Raw genomic sequence first — 17,996 nt, 5'->3', positions numbered from 1 at the left:
GTGAACTGCCTTCCTGTCTACTGCCTACATAGGCTCTTTTAAATGATTTGTAACCTCATAAATGACCAATTTGGAACATTCTACATACGCAGCAACTCTGTGCGCCATACAAATAGCACACCTCATGCGAAACATACAGGAGACTTGACTCACCATTGATTTTAATAGAGTTCGGCTTTAGCAGTTTGCTTAGGATGTGATACTCTGAGCATAAAAATACATCACATAAACAAATTTTAATTTTTGAATTAGATTGAACTATTTTCAACTATTTTTGAAGTTGAGTGAATTAGATTTATAATCAACATTTCCCTCGCTTCGTTCATAATTTTAGGATACATGCAATGAATTTGGTTAAAACAAGGAAGCAAAATCAGTCAAGGTAGCAAAATCAGTCATGCCTGCCTTTTGGAACTGCCATTGTTTCAGGATCATGTCTATGATTCCTTAAAATGCTGCCTGCCTAGGCAGCTCACTAGGTTTTGTTCAGGTACACACATTCACAAATCTTTCATCTTCAGTCCCTTCTTAAGATCATTTCTATTCTCTCTTGCAGACTGATGCCACTGTCTGATGGAGGGGAAATATTTCCTACATTTGTCTTGATGGAAAGGCAAAGCTAATTTGAGTGCTTGAATCCTGAATTTGTTTGTATGTATGTGTTTTTTTTGTTTTGTTTTTTTTTTTACTCCAAATGTCTGGGATTATCTCAGACTGAATAGTTTTGGAGGACATGTTTTATTTTTTACTTTTTTGTTTATTTTCCGGACGATATTACAACTGCCTCCAAGATGCAACATAAAGGGAAGGCGACACAAATGGGTAAACTAGAAAAAGTATTTATTAACAGAAAGAAACAAATGGTAACATAATCAGAATATCAGTAATCAGTTGTGTCAGTCAGTCGTGATGTGTGAACGTGAAATGTTGTATCAGTGAGTGTATGGATGCTCAAAATAAACAACAGCCAAAACTGAAGCGGGGAGCTGGCAGACTGCCTAAGCAGCGGCCACAACTAGCGGAAGCACAGCGTTTAAATCGGTCGCCGCAACAAGGCTCAGGTGAGCACAAACCACGCCCCAATCACATCAACTGAACCTGCAAAGAAGAAAAGAAAACACAGACACAGCACTGACTGGATTGTAACAGGATATACTTAATATTTAAGGGGAATCTATTGCAGGTACCACTGACCTGCATTATGTAATGTTCTTGACAGTTTGCGGTTTTTGCTTGTGTGTGTATGTGCAAAAGAGCAAGAGTGTGTGTGTGTGCAGAAGAGAATTTCTATTGAATATTATTGAAAGTATGGATTGTTATAGTCCACTATAATGCAGTATTCTGCACTGCTTTCTACAATTATTATAACAATTTGAGCAGTAATCTGTTTGAAATCTATACATCATTTTTGTTTTCACATTGCAAACATTTTTCATGAGTATATTTCCTTTTTGAAGTTATGCTCTACATTTTTCCCATGCCTCATACAGAAGATGTGCATTTTGAACCGTGTATGTCTACATACAGTAAATGAGAGAGACGTAAATGAGAGTTACTCTAATTGTATTTCACTTGCTGGTAGTTGATATTTTCAGTAAAAAAAAAATATATATATATATATATATATATATATATATATATATATATATATATATATATATATATATATATTTATATTTATTTGATTGGACCGTTTGTCAGTTTTTAATCAGTTATTACATTTAGGGTTTGTGCTTTGGTTTCTTGTACTAAGCCAGGTGTTTTTTTGAGATTCTATAAGAAGGTTTTTAAAGGAACTACAGTATACTGTCAAAGGCACCTAGAAATGGCACTTTGCATATTAGTTTCCAACAAGTGTTACCAAGTGTTACTGTTTACAGGTTTGCTCTCCTGCTAATTTTTTTCAATAGCAACAGTTACAGATGGAACCTTTAAAATGTCTGCTAGAAAACAATAGTTTGTTGACAAGCCTGCATAATAAGTATAATTAACACTGTCAAAATCATGTTATAAGCCAAACAGAATTGAACTTTGGTCAAGAGGCAAAAGTCGCAAGCCATAGAGGACACTTGTGTTGGTTTAGTCTGTGATGCTAATGTTTGACTGATTCATCACCAGCTGTTGTTTTTGTCTTGATGTTCCTTATATAAATATTTGAAATAGAAATGTAAAGCCAAGAAATGTTTGTAATAAAGTGTGACAAAGTGGCATATATTATAGGTCTGTCTTTTTTGTACTTTTCCTCTATTATTGTTGATAATGAACAGTTTATGTTTGGTCTACAACTAGACATCTGTCACTTTACGAGACAGTTACACATCAGTTGATCTGACAGATTCCAGAAATTCACTTTTAGTTTCTCCTTGATGAAACAATACTATTTCCAAAGTGTCTTTATGAGGGAAGAGTCAGTAGAATGTCTCAAAATCTCTGCTCTTGTTTATTTATTTACAGTAACAACGATAGTTATATTTGATATATTTAATTAGAAAAATCCAAGCCATAATTATTAATATTTTATCATTTAATTAGGTATTAATTATAATAAAAAAATATTAATAAGATATAATAAAATAATGATGTAAAGCATATCATAGTTAAATAGAAAAACTGTTCACTCCTTAGGTTACCTGAGTGAGCGTCCTGTTCTCACGGGCACGCGCTTGCTGTCTGTTGACGGGCTTCAATATGATTTCAGTGAGGCGCGCCCACTCCTCTACTGCGCATTAAATGTACTCGATTTTTCATATTCATCATATCCTCTGATACAGAAGACGACTCTGTTTGCAATTAGGATGTTTGTGACATTCATAAACCTTGGATATTAACACAAATGTGGACAGCACGACGTCGTAAAAATGTCAAACACAGAGAATACATGGTAAGAAAATCATTTTTATAGTTAGAGAGAAGAGAGCGTCAGTGTTATTACAGTTGACGCGATCATTGGTTTAGAAAAAAACGGATAAAAAACAACCTTAAAATAATGTGCAAATTGTTGCAGACGCGTATTAATTTATCGATAGATTTGTAAGTAGATGACGGGAGCGCGCGCACAAATGAGATAAGGAACAACATCCATCCTGATGCTGTATGTATTTTAAAGGGACTAGAACCGTGATCGTTATATAAAATCTAAACAATTATTATGTGCATTTCATTAATTGATGACAAAGATGAATTAAAATGAAATCCACTAATGGCTATAAAGCCTTTTAAGGCCATTGTCATATTAATGTACTGAGTTTAAATTATTTTGGTCTTATTAATTTTTAATATACTCAAAGCTTCATATTATCTATTACTGATCAGCTCTTCTTCATCCTCTTTGTCCTTGCAGTAGTCCAAAGAGTCTACCATGAGCTAACCACACAATGGAAATATCATCTAATTCTTGGGTGACCTAAAGGCGAGCTGGGCAAAGCTCTGAGGCTGTGAGCACTTTGCGTCCCCAATGTGTACCATGAACAGCACTGCCTGGCCTTTGGACCTGGCTGAGTTTGTGAAACCTCGGGGCTTCAACAGCTCCCAAAGCCAGTCTGCTTCCACCAGCAGCTGGGCCTTGATCCACACAGCCACCCTTGCCTTGTGCTCCCTTCTCTTGGTCCTCATCTTTTGTCTCGGTTCTTATGGCAACCTGGTGGTCTTCTTGTCCTTCTTCGACCCCGCGTTCCGCAAGTTCCGCACAAACTTCGACTTCATGATCCTCAACCTGTCCTTCTGCGACCTGTTCATTTGCTGTGTCACTGCGCCCATGTTTGCACTGGTACTCTTTCTGGATGTTGGAAATGCTGGTGGTGGAGTATCCAAGGGCTTCTGCTTTGCCTTCCACCTCACCAGCTCGGGCTTCATCATTATGTCCCTCGAGACAGTGGCTGTGATTGCCCTGCATCGCCTTCGCATGGTCCTGGGTCAGCAACCCAACCGTACAGCCTCTTTCCCCTGTACTCTGGCCCTCACGGCACTCTTATGGACCACCAGTTTCACGCTGGCAGCATTGGTTACCTTGCGAGCATATCCCAAGAGCTCTGGGCCCTGCCTGCCCCACTTTGGTCTTACTGGCAACAAGGCCAAGGTAGTATTATACGTCTATATTGCAGATTTTGCTTTCTGTGTAGGTGTGGTGTCCATCTCGTACCTCATGATCGCCCAGGCGTTGCGGAAGAATGCACAGGTACGAAAGTGTCCCATTATCACGGTAGATGCGAGACGCCCACCTGCTCCTCACCCACCGCTCATAGCTGCTGGTTTCGAAGGCATGCAGTGTACAGTCCAGGTGCCCTCACTTTACCGCAACCAGACATACAACAAGCTCCAGCATGTCCAGACGCACTCCTTCACCAAGAGGACCAACCAACCCCTAGTGCCTGGGGCTGCCGCTGGAGCAACCTGCTGCCAGCTGGTCTCCACTGTAAACCTGGCGACAGCCAAGGACTCTAAGGCTGTGGTGACATGCGTGGTGATTGTCATTTCTGTGTTGTTGTGCTGTCTGCCACTGGGCATATCCTTAGCGCAGGATATGGTGTCACCAGAAAGCAGCTTCATTCATTACCAGTTTGAGCTTTGTGGATTCGCCCTCATCTTCCTCAAGTCTGGCATCAACCCATTTGTGTACTCGCGGAACAGCGCGGGTTTGCGACGCCGTGTGCTTTGCTGCCTCCAGTGGCTGACGTTAGGATTTCTATGCTGCAAGCCCAAGACACGCCTGCATTCCATGGGCAAAGGGAGTCTGGAAGTAAATCGCAACAAGTCCTCGCACCACGAGACCAACTCAGCTTATATGCTCTCACCGAAGCCCCAGAGGAGGCTGGTGGATCAGGCTTGTGGACCCAGTCACTCCCGGGACAGCATGCCTAGTCCCGTTGCCACAGCTGGACGCAAGCCCCGGCCCCCAAGCACATCTACGCCTATCAACACACGTATAGAGCCCTACTACAGCATCTATAACAGCAGTCCGTCAGTAGGACCAAGTTCCCCCAATACCCTGCAGCCGGTCAACTCTCAAACCACTGCCTTTGCCAAGAGCTACATTGCTATGCACTACCACACCCACCAAGAGGTGCTGCAGGACTTTGACAGCACCTCGGCTCATCAGATTCCTATCCCATCAGTCTGAGTTCAGAACGTTACATTACTTGCTCAGCATCCACAAGGGAGCATTTAGTGTTTGCTTGTGGTTTGCTACTGTTGTTTTGCTCAAGAGACAAAGCATATCATTAGGGTCTAACTCAGACTTTTAAAAGAAGTAACTGTCGCTTTCCCCAAAATGTTATTATTGCTGTTTTCTGGATTCAAGGATGTTATATTTTTACATTGACACAGCATTTTCATGTAATGGTACTCACTCAGATAATGTATTTGTGGAAACATCAATTTTATATTTCAACTAATTAAATGTTTTGCAAGTTCATCTTGCAATTTTCCATTTCTTTATTTTGAAATGAATCATTTAATAATGTACCACTGTGGTTTGCATTATCAAGCATCTCTTTTTAGAGCTAGACTACATATTCTGTGTGAACAACTCATATAAGGGCTGCTAGCACCATCTAGGTAAAGTCCCTTGTACTATTAAACACATGCCTTATCAATTTATTTCTCCACAAGAAACACTATTTCTAATGACTACTGCTGTGTAATGATTTTACCCAAGACAATATATTGCTTTGTGTTTCATTATAAAACAAATCCACTACTTGATTTATGCTTGGCAAACATAAGCTTGCATGCTAAATTAATGCTAATCATCCCTAATGGATAGTTCTCCAAAAAGTACAAAAATATAATCATTCACTCACCTCATGTTGTTACAAACCCATATGACTTAACATCTTTTTTTGTTCCACAGAGTAAAGGAGAATGTTCGCTTCAGTCATCATTTACTTTTAATGCATCCTTTGTCCATATAATGAAAGTGAATGATGACTGAGGCAGTCTGCTTAGATGCTCTCGTGTTCCAGAAAAGAATGAAAGTTATCCATGTTTGGTTCAATCTGAGGGTGAGTATGATGACAATTTAATTTAGGGTAAAAATTACCATATCTTAAATGACCAAACATGACACTCATGTTTTATTCATTTGAACACATTTACAGGCTGAGCAACATCCAGAAAAATAGTCAATGCAACTAAATAATAATCCTTCGTTAAAACTCTGCAGTTAAAACTTCTCGTTAAAGAGCAACCCTTCACCAAATATATTTTTGTTGTGCATCAGGTGCAACCTATAGGTGAAAACCTTGGAACCATGTCAACCAGTTTTAGTGGTTACATTAAAGGGTCATCACAAATTCTGAAAATTACACAATGATTTCCAAAGACCAGTTTAGTTACTTTCACTTTCCTGTGCGTAAAAGCATTATCCCATGCAATTTGTATTTTCGTTAGTAGCTTCTTCAGAGCTAAATCACTGTTTTAAAAGTAATATTTTTTAAAACAGTCTCCAATAGCACAGTGCTAGATGGCAAGCATTGAATTACCCAAATAAAAAATGCATGGTTAAAACAGCTGAACAACACATATATTGACTGACTCAGAGCAAGTGAATAATTTGATGAGTGAATCATTTGGAAGAACATTTCCCATGGCCAAAACATGAAGAAAGTTGAAAAAGTATTCTTCAGCAGGTTTGACATTTGTTAATAAAACATTGAGAATTCAGTCCCAACTGCATCTCCAGGTTTAAAAGGGTTTCATCTCCACCCTGTTTTAGTCTTCAAACAAGAGAAAGTGCAGTCAATGAGGGAGTTGTCACTGTTCTCAAATTGAGCTCTGAGGTTCAGCATGTCTATCTTCATGATCTTTTGAGTTAGACATTATCAGACCATCCCTCCCATCCTCCTCCATTGTATTGTTTGTTCTTCAATCTATTGTCCATTCCTCCATCACAGTACCAATGATGTAGGCTAGCTAGGGAGAGAAAGAAGTCCGTTCTCATCTGCAGTGTCCAGGATCTTGCATATTACTGGCGACTCAACCTATGGCAGAATGGTAAATATTAGAAAAGGTTAGTATTAACAACAAAACACCATGTGCTTCTCATGGATCTCATTAATGCCACTGTCTTTGATACTCACCCCAAGAATATATTGACAGGTTTGAGGTTCCAGCATGTACACTGTAACAGCATGAGGTGACTCTGATTCCTTACACCTGAGGCAGAACAGGTTAGTGTTAGTGATGGCATTTACAGATGAAACCTGAAAACATCATTGCAGTATAAATTATGAGTAACGTACTTCAGCTTGACTATAACCTGTCTTGGTTTCCCTGTTAAGTCACATACATCTCCATGACCATAGAAGTGAGAGACAACTCTGTTGAGGTATCACCATGACAACATATTTATTTGAAGTATTACTAAAATCCGTAACATTTAAAATATCAGCTTGTATGTAAGAGAAATGTAATCATACTTCACTTTCGCTCCATCGTCTTTTGAATAAGATCGCGCTACATTCTTCTTGACCCAGTTCAAATGATCCTCCCTATTCCAGCTGCCCACCACCACAGTGTTCTTCCTCTGCTCTTTATCCTTCAACCAAATGCACAATATGGAATTTAGAGTCACTCAAAAATGTATGCTATACTGGAATTTGTTATATTATTTTAAATTGTTCAACGATTTTACAACTCATTTTTATGTTTCTCATACCTCATGGTACTGGTGGATGTGCTTTCCATAACAGAATTCATACTTCCACCAACCAACACCCTAGAAAAACACAAATGTGTGTAAATATGTATAAACTGTTAAAAAGAGAAGTCTGTCTACAGATACAGTGGCCCCAAAAAGTATTTGGACACTTAAGCCATACATAGAAATGTATTAATGTCACTGCATTAGATAGCACTATATCAAACCAAATGGCAATGATGCCAGACCTTTTCTCAGCGCTAAGATTACTTTTTGAGCCATATTTGCAAATACTACTGCAATGTCTGTTTTTTTTTTTTTTTTTTTTTTTGTGGAAAGTAATCATGTGGTTTTTACTTTTCCTATAGACATGATCCTCTCATCATTTACTCACTTTCATGCCATTCCAGATGTGTGACTTTCTTTCTACTGCTGAACACAAATAAAGATTTTTAGAAGAATATTTCAGCTCTGTAGGTCCTTTCAGTGCAAGTGAATGGTGACCAGACCTTTGAAGCTCCAAATGGCATAAAATCACATCTGGGATAGCATGAGTGTGAGTAAATGATGAGAGAACTTTCCTTTTTGGGTAAAGAATCCCTTTAAACAACAACAAAATAAGTTATTTTGAACAGAATATCTATATTTTTATCATTTAAAACCAAACAATCATCTTTTTGTGAAATGTTTTGCTTGAAAAGCGTGCTATTTTTCTTTAAAATAAATTCCAATTGGTTTGATATTTTGTTATCTAATGCAATGACATTAAGGCATTTTCAAGTGTGACTTAGGAGTCCAAATACTTGTTGGGGCCAAATCTATCCATCCTCACCCCATGCAGACAGTATGAGCCGCTCAGGAACTCCTTGATCAGCTGTTCATCAGTAAGACGAGAGATATGGGTGGTGCCAACGGTGACCTGAGATTGCCCACCTACTGTCAGGGGCTTATGGGTGGAGGTATAGGCTTCCTCCTTCACTGCAGATGTGTCCTCCTTAGAAAGAGACACAGAGGGAAACGATCAATTTGACTTACATTTCGAATATGTGCAATGTTCTCTTATTAATTCTAAGTCAAATGTTTTAGTTGCAGACCAAGTTTAACTATTAATAGTAGCACAGTTTTCCATTACCGCCCCCTTTTCCTGAAGCAATATATAACTATCCCACTCAATGGCATAGTGTAAATGTAGAAGATAAAGGGCATGTGTCTTTGCTCACCCTGGATCTCCTCACCTCCCTCTCACTGCTTGAGCTGAACGGTGGTTTAAGGAGCTCTTCCTGCTCACGATCCATCTGGGAGAGACTCTGTGGCCTGAGAGGAGAGTCACCCAGAGACTGGCAAAAGATGTCATTCACTGGGGAGGACTTGAACCTGAGGAGAGGTGTGCTGGGTTTTAACACAGAGGTCTATGCTGTAAATGTACATAATTATGCTGCCTTCACTTCTGGATTACATCTATGATGCCTTAAAATGCTGCATACTGTATGTACTGTGTGTATGGGTTTTGAAACAAGAAGAGGTTGAGTAAAGTATGAGAGAACCTTCATTTATGGATGAACTATCCGTTTAAGCTCCTGCTTATTCTTTTGTTCAGAAAATTATCTTATTGATAACAAAAATGTTTTTTTTAAAAACATTTAGCTAGACATTTGTTTTGCTTAAACCACAGACTGAGTTGAATGTATATGTGTGTATACCTGTATTTCGGGTGAGGACAGAGTAGGGGCGTGAGCACCACCACCTCATACTGACAGGTGAGGACCTCAGCGATAGTAAGGATCTCGTGTTTTGCCTCCGGGTGACAGACGTACAGCACTGTGGTGGCGCGAGGCTGATTCTGTCTCAGAAGGCATTCAGTCCCATGTCCCATCTCTACAGGATAGTATGGTGTCAGCTGACCCTCTATATTCTTAGTTGGCACCTGGGGACCCACGGAGATGAGTGAGTTACAAAAAAACAAACCTCATTCTTACCTTCATATCTAAAACTCACAAACCTCAGTGTTGGTGTTTGATTCTTCTGATTTAGAGTCCTTGGCTTTTTCAGCATCTGAGGAGCAGATAAGAGCACAGCTGACAGAAGATGTAAAGCAAAATAGTCACTGAGAAATTAAAAATTAAAAGTATAGTTTACGCAAAAAGGAAAACTGTCATCATTTACTCACCCTCATGTTGTTAAACACGTATTACATTCTTCCATTCAACACAAAAAGAAATGCTAGACAGAATGTCAAGAATGTCAACCTCAGTCACCATTCACTTTCATCGTATGGAAAAAAGATGCAATGAAAGTGAATGGTGACTGAGGCTGTCAGTCACTAACATCCTGCCTAACATCTCCTTTTGTGTTCAGAGAAAAAAATAAATCATGGGTTTGAAACAACATAAGGCCGAGTAAATGGTGAAAGAATTTTTTTTTTTTTTGGGTGTACTATCCCTTCTAAGTATATAAAAAATGTCCAACCTGCACCATCATTTTTTTTCATAGTTCCCAGATAGTATTCCTGAGCGCTGATCTTCTGAGGGACCAACAGATACAAATAATCAGGTAGGATCAAACATGTCCATTTGCAGTAGGGCTGGGTATTGATAGAGATTTCCCGATTCGATTCCGATTCACAAGCTCTCAATTCGTTATCGATTTACACTGACAGCCAAAAGTTTGGAATAATGTACAGATTTTGCTCTAAACTACTTCAAATAGTTCTCATCAAAAAAATCCTCCACATGCAGCAATGACAGCTTTGAAGATCCTTGGCATTCTAGCTGTCAGTTTGTCCAGATACTCAGGTGACATTTCACTCCATGCTTCCTGTAGCACTTGCCATAGATGTGTCTGTCTTGTCGGGCACTTCTCATGCACCTTACATTCTAGCTGATCCCACAAAAGCTCAATGGGGTTAAGATCCATAACACTCTTTTCCAATTATCTGTTGTCCAATGTCTGTGTTTCTTTGCCCACTCTAACCTTTTCTTTTTGTTTTTCTGTTTTAAAAGTGGCCTTTTCTTTGCAATTCTTCCCATAAGGTCTGCACCCCGAGTCTTCTCTTTACTGTTGTACATAAAACTGGTGTTGAGCGGGTAGAATTCAATGAAGCTGTCAGCTGAGGACATGTGAGGCATCTACTTCTCAAACTAGAGACTCTGATGTACTTATCCTCTTGTTTAGTTGTACATCTGGCCTTCCTTATCGCTTTCTGTCTTTGTTAGAGCCAGTTGCCCTTTGTCTTTGAAGACTGTAGTGCACACCTTTGTATGAAATCTTCAGTTTTTTTTAGCAATTTCAAGCATTGTATAGCCTTCATTCCACAGAACAGTGATTGACTGACAAGTTTCTAGAGAAAGCTGTTTCTTTTCTGCTGTTTTTTTGACCTAAGACATGCCAGTCAATTGCATACTGTGGCAACTCAAAAATAAACACAAAGACAATATTAAGCTTCATTTAAAAAACCAAATAGCTTTCAGCAGTGTTTTATATAATGGCAAGTGATTTTGTAGTACCAAATTAGCAATTTAGCATGATTACTCAAGGATAAGGTGTTGGAGTGATGGCTGCTGGAAATGGGGCCTGTTTGATCAAAAATTACATTTTCAAATAGTGATGGTGCTGTTTTTTTACATCAGTAATGTCCTGACTATACTTTGTGATCAGTTGAATGCCACTTTGGTGAATTAAAGTACCAATTTCCTTCAGAAACAGCTAAATCTGTACATTATTCCAAACATTTGGCTGCCAGTGCATATGGATATATTTCAGTTAGAATGTCCCTTTTGCTTACATATGAAAGACATTCTCTCCCAGCTAATGCTGTTAATCATACAGGGGACTTTTTACTAGGTACGTTATGAAAATATAAATGTTACTAATTATATTATATTAGTTTTTCAATTAAGTCAGTGTATTCAATCAATAAATATAATACTATATTTATCGAGCTAATTTAGTGCCAAAACTAAACAAACAAACAGGACGTTTTGCAAACAAACACAATCTGCTTTGCAAAGAAAGTCTCTGCTCTCAAACAAATAGAAAGCGATTTGCAAATACAAAGTGACATTTGAGAGAAAATGAAGGGTAGTTGTCGTGTACCACTGGCTTAAACAAATGCGCCATGTTTTACAAACATAAAAAAAGGAGTTCCATACAAGCACACATCATATTTCACAAATAAATACAATCTATTCTACACCATCACTGAACAAATCCACACCACTTGTGGGTCACATGACTTTTGGCACAATTTTCTCAACCACTGTCTTGATTTTCTCACAAATGCATCACTGCAGATTTTCTCACAAATGGTCTGAGCAATCCTCTTTCAAAACATTAGATGATGCAGTGCTGCCACAAACATAATATTTTCTTTCACTCAATATGTCGTTATTACTAGATATTATGTGGTAAAAATGACTCATTTTATAGTAAAAATGAGATCCTCGAGAATGAGAAATAAGGAATTATGTCATAACATTTTCTAGTAAAAATAAATGTTCTAGTAAAAAACACAACTGATCTAGTAAAAACAAGAAATGTTCTAGTATCCTTTGTCATTTTAACTAGATGATTTTGATGTGACAATAAATTGACAGCTTATTAATGTTCTTTATTCACTTATGTCAATGGTACACTTGCTGCTCAGTATGGAATAACTGGAAATGAAATCAGGAACAGCGTTTGTAATCATCATTGCATAGTTAATTGAACTGATCTCTTTATACTTTAACCTCACTTTAAACCATAAATTAATTTTAATAGCTTTAAGTCTAAAGCTGGGTTTCCTGATAAAGTTGCAACTTTAACGCTGCATGCTTTTAAGATCATTTTATGATGTTCATTATTTACGATACATAGTGCTAAGTCCTGAAACCAGGCGATCAATGAATGAACAAAGTGTCTCTACAGTATGTGGAGAAATGGTGTAGATCAATACAACGCTGAGGCCCGTCATTGTAATCCTGTTCTGTGTGCATCTGCTTCCATCCAAAGGAGTGGTCACTGAAGAGCCCATTATAACAATTAAATAATACATTTTATTAATCCCAATAAAGCTGAGCATCAATACATATGAAACTTGTCTTTACCAAAGCCATAATTGTTTCTTTTATTAAATAAATGTTTAATAACGTTAATAAGGACCTATACAAGATGATGTGCAGTTTCCATGTTTGGCAGCATTATTATCCACTTTATTTTCATGTTGAGGAGACAAACTCCTGGATACATTGTTAAAAGTTTCAGCTGTTGTGTGTGTGTTTCTCTCTCTAGAACTGCCGCATCCAGCTCATCTTTATCCCTCTCCTCGGCTGATTAGCCCGATTGGGGAACGGGCGTGTGCACTCACGGCCCAACCCCCACCCTCTTCATCACAATTTTATTAAATGTTTATGGTTTAATTGCATAATTTGTAATATTTACAAGAATTTACATTGATTTGTTGAACACCTGCTTAAAACTGGTATTGTCTCTTTAAAGAATCCTGCTGTTCTGTAAACAGCATCTGTAAATGAGCGCATATTAACAAGAGAGACTCGAATGGCTTATCTCATCTGTGCTATGCTGATAAGAATTAAATGTTTAGTTTTGGTTGTTTTTGATGAATACAACTGACTGTAAAGAACAGAAAGGGTTTTAAAAGAGACATTATTCAGTGACAAATTGGTTGTGTGGATCTCGTCTTTGGACACACAAGGAACAACGTTTACTCTCAACATGCAGTAAAAGGATCTTGCTGCTGAATACTCTACAACTATACTACACAATTAATTCACTGGTGAGTGAAATCTAAACATTTACCAGCCAAATATATACGTCTAATCGCATAGTGCAAAATTTGGTTGCAAATGCGAGTTGTTTCCTCTCATTGTAGTAGAGGGTTGTGCATGGAGTAAAAGATAGATCTTGGGATTAAAGAAACGATTTTGAGATTGCATCACAATCTTCATTTGAACATCGGAAAAATCTATATTTTACCCACCCCTAAGTAGCAGCATACATCATAAGTTATTCTACCTGCCCCGTCTCCTTGTCCTCATGGTACTGTCGTACATACTTCCCGTGGCACACCTCATATGTCCAGTATGACTCAATCTGCAATGCACAGATGATCAGAAGCCGGTCGTGAGGACAAACTATGTAAATATAAACTTGATTTCTTTTGCAGTGCATTATAAGTATTATATCAGAATACTGGTGTTTAACTGATATCCAACATTTTATTTGGAATGTAAAATAACAGATATACAGAAACTGAGATATGAAACTCACTCTGTAGGAGCAGCTGCTCTGTTTGAATAACGGCTCCAGCAGCATGGCTGGGCTCGGCCCGCTGTACTCTTTCTCATCATTCTTCAAAAGAAACGAAGAACATTGAAACTAAAATAAAGTACACACTGAAACACTCAAAGTAATAGCCATAACCATACCTCCTGGGTGCTGGGTAAAGACGGCAATAAGCACTTGTACTTCTCCTTTTCTGCAGTTGTCATGATAACATAGTCATCTTCTTTGTACAGGGCCCCTGACATTGGCTGTGAAGAAAGGAATACTATTGAAAAACTAAGATGTAGTGCACACACTATTTTGCATTGACAGTGGGGTCCAAGATTCTGAGACCACTTGTGAAAATGCTTCTATTCAGTTTTCTTCTAATATAATATATTTACGTCATTAAACGTTATATTATCAGCATAAAAATTGGAGTGAAAAGCAGAAGTGAACTTTTTTTTTTTTATTATTCTTTTGTACCCATTTGCTTTACAGCATGCACTGAGAATGGATTACACAAATCTGTGCAATTTTGCTCACATTCTATAGGTGACCTAGAAATACTGTAGAATTTTAAAATGTAAAAAAACATTTTTTTTTTTTTTTATTGACGCTGACTACCACCCCTGGAGTCGTGAGTTCGAATCCAGGGTGTGCTGAGTGACTCCAGCCAGGTCTCCTAAGCAACTAAATTGGCCCGGTTGCTAGGGAGGGTAGAGTCACATGGGGTAACCTCCTCGTGGTCGCGATTAGTGGTTCTCGCTCTCAATGGGGCGCGTGGTAAGTTGTGCGTGGATCGCGGAGAGTAGCATGAGCATCCACGTGCTGGGAGTCTCCGCGGTGTCATGCACAACAAGCCACGTGATAAGATGCACGGACCGACGGTCTCAGAAGCAGAGGCAACTGAGACTTGTCCTCCACCACCCGGATTGAGGTGTGTAACTGCACCACCACGAGGACCTACTAAGTAGTGGGAATTGGACATTCCAAATTGGGGAGAAAAGGGGATAAAAAGAAAAAAAAAATGTAATCTTCATTTTACAACATAACTTTTCTGTCATATTTTTAAATCCTAAAACTTTGTTTATTTCCTGGTAGTCTCAGAGGTCTGGACACCACTGCATATGCATTAAAGGAACAGTTCACCCAAAAATGAAAAATAGCTCATTTATTCACTCTAATGCCATCCCAGATGTGTATGACTTTCTTTCCTCTGCAGAACACAAACTAAGATTTTTGGAAGACTATCTCAGCTCTGTAGGTTCATACAATGCAAGTGCATAGTGAGTGACCAAAACTTTGAAGCTCCAAAAAATGCAAAGGCATCAGGAGACATGGATTAATTTTATTTTGTGTTCATATGCTTTTTGGAACTTCAAAGTTTTGGTCACATTCCACTTGCATTGTGTGGAACTACAGAGGTGAGATATTCTTCTAAATATATTTGTTTGTATTCTGCAGAGTAAATAAGGGTGAGTAAACGATAAGAGAATATTTTTATTTTTAGGTGAACTATTCCTTTAACACTCAACAATGCTGTTGGAGAGAATACCCATGCTTGGACAATAAATATACAACAACACACCACGAGAAATTCGAACTTAATCGAGTTACTGACGTCTCGAATCTGAACCCAAAACAAAACCGGACACATTCATCTTAACGGAGCAACCTGAGCTTGTATTTACATCTGCCATATAGGTGATGATTTCACTCACCAATGTGACGTCTGCCCCAGGCCAGTTGATTTTGAAGGGGATCTCATCAGAAAACACCGGAGATCCTGCACGGTTAGCAGACACTCCGACCCAAATCAGCCCCCAAAGACACCGCAGAAACACCCGCATCGTCCCTACTCAGCCTCCAAAACCGCTATCGGGTCATTAGAAAAAAGATAAATTAAAGAGAAGGCTCAAAACACGGTTTGTGGAGGTGACAGGCAGCTGACTGCTACTACAAGAGTTCAAACAGGAAGTGCATCAGGAGCTTGTCATTTGCCACGTCCATTTCCGGCATCAGACGGAAATTCCCCTCATTCCAAGGGCGTGATGGCGTACGGCAATATTAATACAACTAAATTACTTGATTACTAAATATTAAAGACAGTTGCGGATCGGCAAACGTGTATGTCACACTCAATAATCGATCACTTAATTGAGAAATCATAAAACTATATTTATAAATGGGCATAGTCATTCATTTTTTCATGTTCTTTTGGCTGACGTCATATGATAAATAATTTCCTGATTGTCAAATTGTTGGTTATTGTATCTATTCAAACGCATGTTTAGAAAGAGTTAATAATTTATTGTTTAATGGATAAATGGATTTCTCAAATGACTATTGAGAGCCTCCCAAAAAAGGCTCCCGTAAACAGTTTTAAAAGCGAAATAATCACTCAAATTAGCCTGCCTTGTACTACCCTTTATTACAAAAGTTACCATGGTAACCAGTTTCCACCAAAAACCATAGTTACTAGACCGAGTACAGTTGTAACACTTTTTGCTTTTTTACCGCACAAATACCGACCAGAATAAACATGGCATTTTATTTATTTATTTTTTTCACATGAGATTATCAGTTTACCAACAAATAAATATCAAAAGCAGAGATGGGCACTTTCAGGTCTGCACCAAGTCGGCTGGGAAGGATTATCCTTCTTCACCCTTCCTAAACTCACCACTTTTATTCCGGTGGGTTCAGTGCTACTATTCTCCAATCTGTAACATGTAAAGAGAAAAATGAATTGAATAGTTCCATAAGATGTCCATGTAAACAGCTTAATCTGAATAATGCATTCTCCAGGCACAGTCAATAGTGGGATTATTGCAGTCAAGTAAATGTAGCCACTGGCCTAGAATGTTGTCAATGCCCTGATAATTCAGTATCTTCATTCTTAAATCAAACTGAACAGTTCAAATATTTGATGAACCACTTGTGGTTGCCTCTCCCATTTCTCCACACAAAGGGTTTGTTCAATTTCTGATTTTTTTCCCCCCTCATTCTGAGAAAAACTCTCAATCACTGTCAAAATAGCAGACTCAAACTGAAATAGAAATGACAAGGATGACATAAGCCACGTGGACAGTGGATGCAGTGCCATCTTCCCTGGAGTGGTTGTGTCCATGGGCATTGATTTGGTCCAGTGTACCTGGGATGTGTGTCATGGCCAATGACAAGCCTCACAAAACAGTTTGAGATGTATAGAGTGTGCAACAGGGCGATAGTTATTGAGGCACAATACACAACACTTATTTTGCACTGGGATGATGAGTGGTAAAGCCTATGGGGACAAAAGGGAGGTTTCATCTTGTTCAGTGTCAGTTTGGGGATCCTTGATTAAATCATATATTTTCATAACATAGGGGGTCTTGCTGGTGCTTTTGATGCCAGTGGAGAGACTGGTCCTGGCTACATTTAGAGAATATCACCAGAAATGAAAGCAGAACTGGGAGCCTTGAGAAGATTTAAGTTATTTAAAGGAATAGTTCATCCAAAAATTAAAATTCTGTTATTATTTACTCATGCCATCCCATATGAGTATGACTTTCTTTCTTCTGCAAAACACAAATTAAGATTTTTAGAACAATATCTCAGCTCTAGGTCCTCACAAAGCAAATGGGTGGCAATATGTTGACGGTCCAAAAGTACATAAAGGCAGCATAAAAGTAATCCAAATGACTCCAGTGGTTAAATCAGTGTCTTCAGAAGTTATATGATAGGTGTGGGTGAGAAACAGATCAATATTTAAGTCAATTTTTGCTAGAAATTGTTCTTCCTGCCCAGTAGGGGGCACATGCATGAAAATGTGAATCACCAAAAACACAAGAAGAAGAAGAATCTGCCACCGAAGGACACTTTGAAGGGACACGATTTTGGCCGCCATGTTGAAGGGTCATTCCAAACTGAAGGGCTTATAAATAGCTCCTGCGAAGGGCCTTTCGAAACAGGCATTTCCGTAGGGTTAAACAGATGGACACTTAACTACAAGCGGACCGGAACCGGAGCATACATCACAAATATGGAGTTTTGCCAAGTGTAATTTTGTGTAAATTAAACCAGCTGCAGCTGCAGTATGTTTCTATTAACAAAA

The 17,996-nt window shown here is 38.6% G+C and overlaps 3 protein-coding genes across 5 annotated transcripts in view; 2 read left to right on the top strand and 1 right to left on the bottom strand.

The window, feature by feature from the left end:
• LOC127411860 (proteasome activator complex subunit 4A-like) overlaps positions 1-2,335 on the top strand; it is a 45,940-nt gene extending 43,605 nt beyond the window's left edge. The window contains exon 47 of the mRNA XM_051647697.1: positions 557-2,335. The gene's annotated coding sequence lies outside the window, so the exon portion shown is untranslated. The remainder of the gene's footprint in view (positions 1-556) is intronic.
• Positions 2,336-2,701: 366 nt separating this feature from the next.
• gpr75 (G protein-coupled receptor 75) lies at positions 2,702-5,571 on the top strand. The gene is made up of 2 exons (XM_051648416.1): positions 2,702-2,881; positions 3,341-5,571. Exon 2 carries the CDS (start codon positions 3,455-3,457, stop codon positions 5,114-5,116), a length of 1,662 nt encoding a protein of 553 aa, XP_051504376.1. The 5' UTR covers positions 2,702-2,881; positions 3,341-3,454; the 3' UTR covers positions 5,117-5,571.
• Positions 5,572-6,043: 472 nt separating this feature from the next.
• Positions 6,044-15,881, bottom strand: erlec1 (endoplasmic reticulum lectin 1). 3 transcript variants are annotated; one of them, XM_051648454.1, is made up of 14 exons: positions 15,622-15,881; positions 14,062-14,166; positions 13,904-13,984; positions 13,649-13,726; positions 10,103-10,157; positions 9,636-9,688; positions 9,337-9,560; positions 8,857-9,010; positions 8,469-8,630; positions 7,655-7,714; positions 7,416-7,534; positions 7,239-7,316; positions 7,077-7,152; positions 6,044-6,977 (listed from the first exon to the last, which is right to left on the bottom strand). In XM_051648454.1, the coding sequence occupies exons 1-14, from the start codon at positions 15,748-15,750 to the stop codon at positions 6,906-6,908; spliced, it is 1,446 nt and encodes a 481-aa protein (XP_051504414.1). In that variant the 5' UTR covers positions 15,751-15,881; the 3' UTR covers positions 6,044-6,905. The 3 variants fall into 3 exon arrangements, with proteins under 3 accessions (XP_051504414.1, XP_051504416.1, XP_051504415.1); XM_051648456.1 differs by having other exon boundaries at positions 8,872-9,010; XM_051648455.1 differs by having other exon boundaries at positions 10,103-10,154.
• Positions 15,882-17,996: the final 2,115 nt, after the last annotated feature.

The sequence above is a fragment of the Myxocyprinus asiaticus genome, chromosome 21 (genome assembly GCF_019703515.2).
Source record: "Myxocyprinus asiaticus isolate MX2 ecotype Aquarium Trade chromosome 21, UBuf_Myxa_2, whole genome shotgun sequence".
NCBI classification, from domain to species: domain Eukaryota; kingdom Metazoa; phylum Chordata; class Actinopteri; order Cypriniformes; family Catostomidae; genus Myxocyprinus; species Myxocyprinus asiaticus.
The sequence above is the reverse complement of the archived record's forward strand: the minus strand, read 5'-3'. Positions and strand labels throughout refer to the sequence as shown.

Bases quoted from the DNA above. Each gene is read 5' to 3' on its own strand.
- gpr75 (XM_051648416.1), top strand. From the start codon at position 3,455: ATGTGTACCATGAACAGCACTGCCTGGCCTTTGGACCTGGCTGAGTTT.
- erlec1 (XM_051648454.1), bottom strand. From the start codon at position 15,750: ATGCGGGTGTTTCTGCGGTGTCTTTGGGGGCTGATTTGGGTCGGAGTG. The intron at 9,011-9,336 runs GTATACACACAT...ACCTCTCCTCAG, and splicing joins TGTCCTCACCCGAAATACAG to GTTCAAGTCCTCCCCAGTGA. The intron at 7,317-7,415 runs GTATGATTACAT...ATACCTCAACAG, and splicing joins GACGATGGAGCGAAAGTGAA to AGTTGTCTCTCACTTCTATG.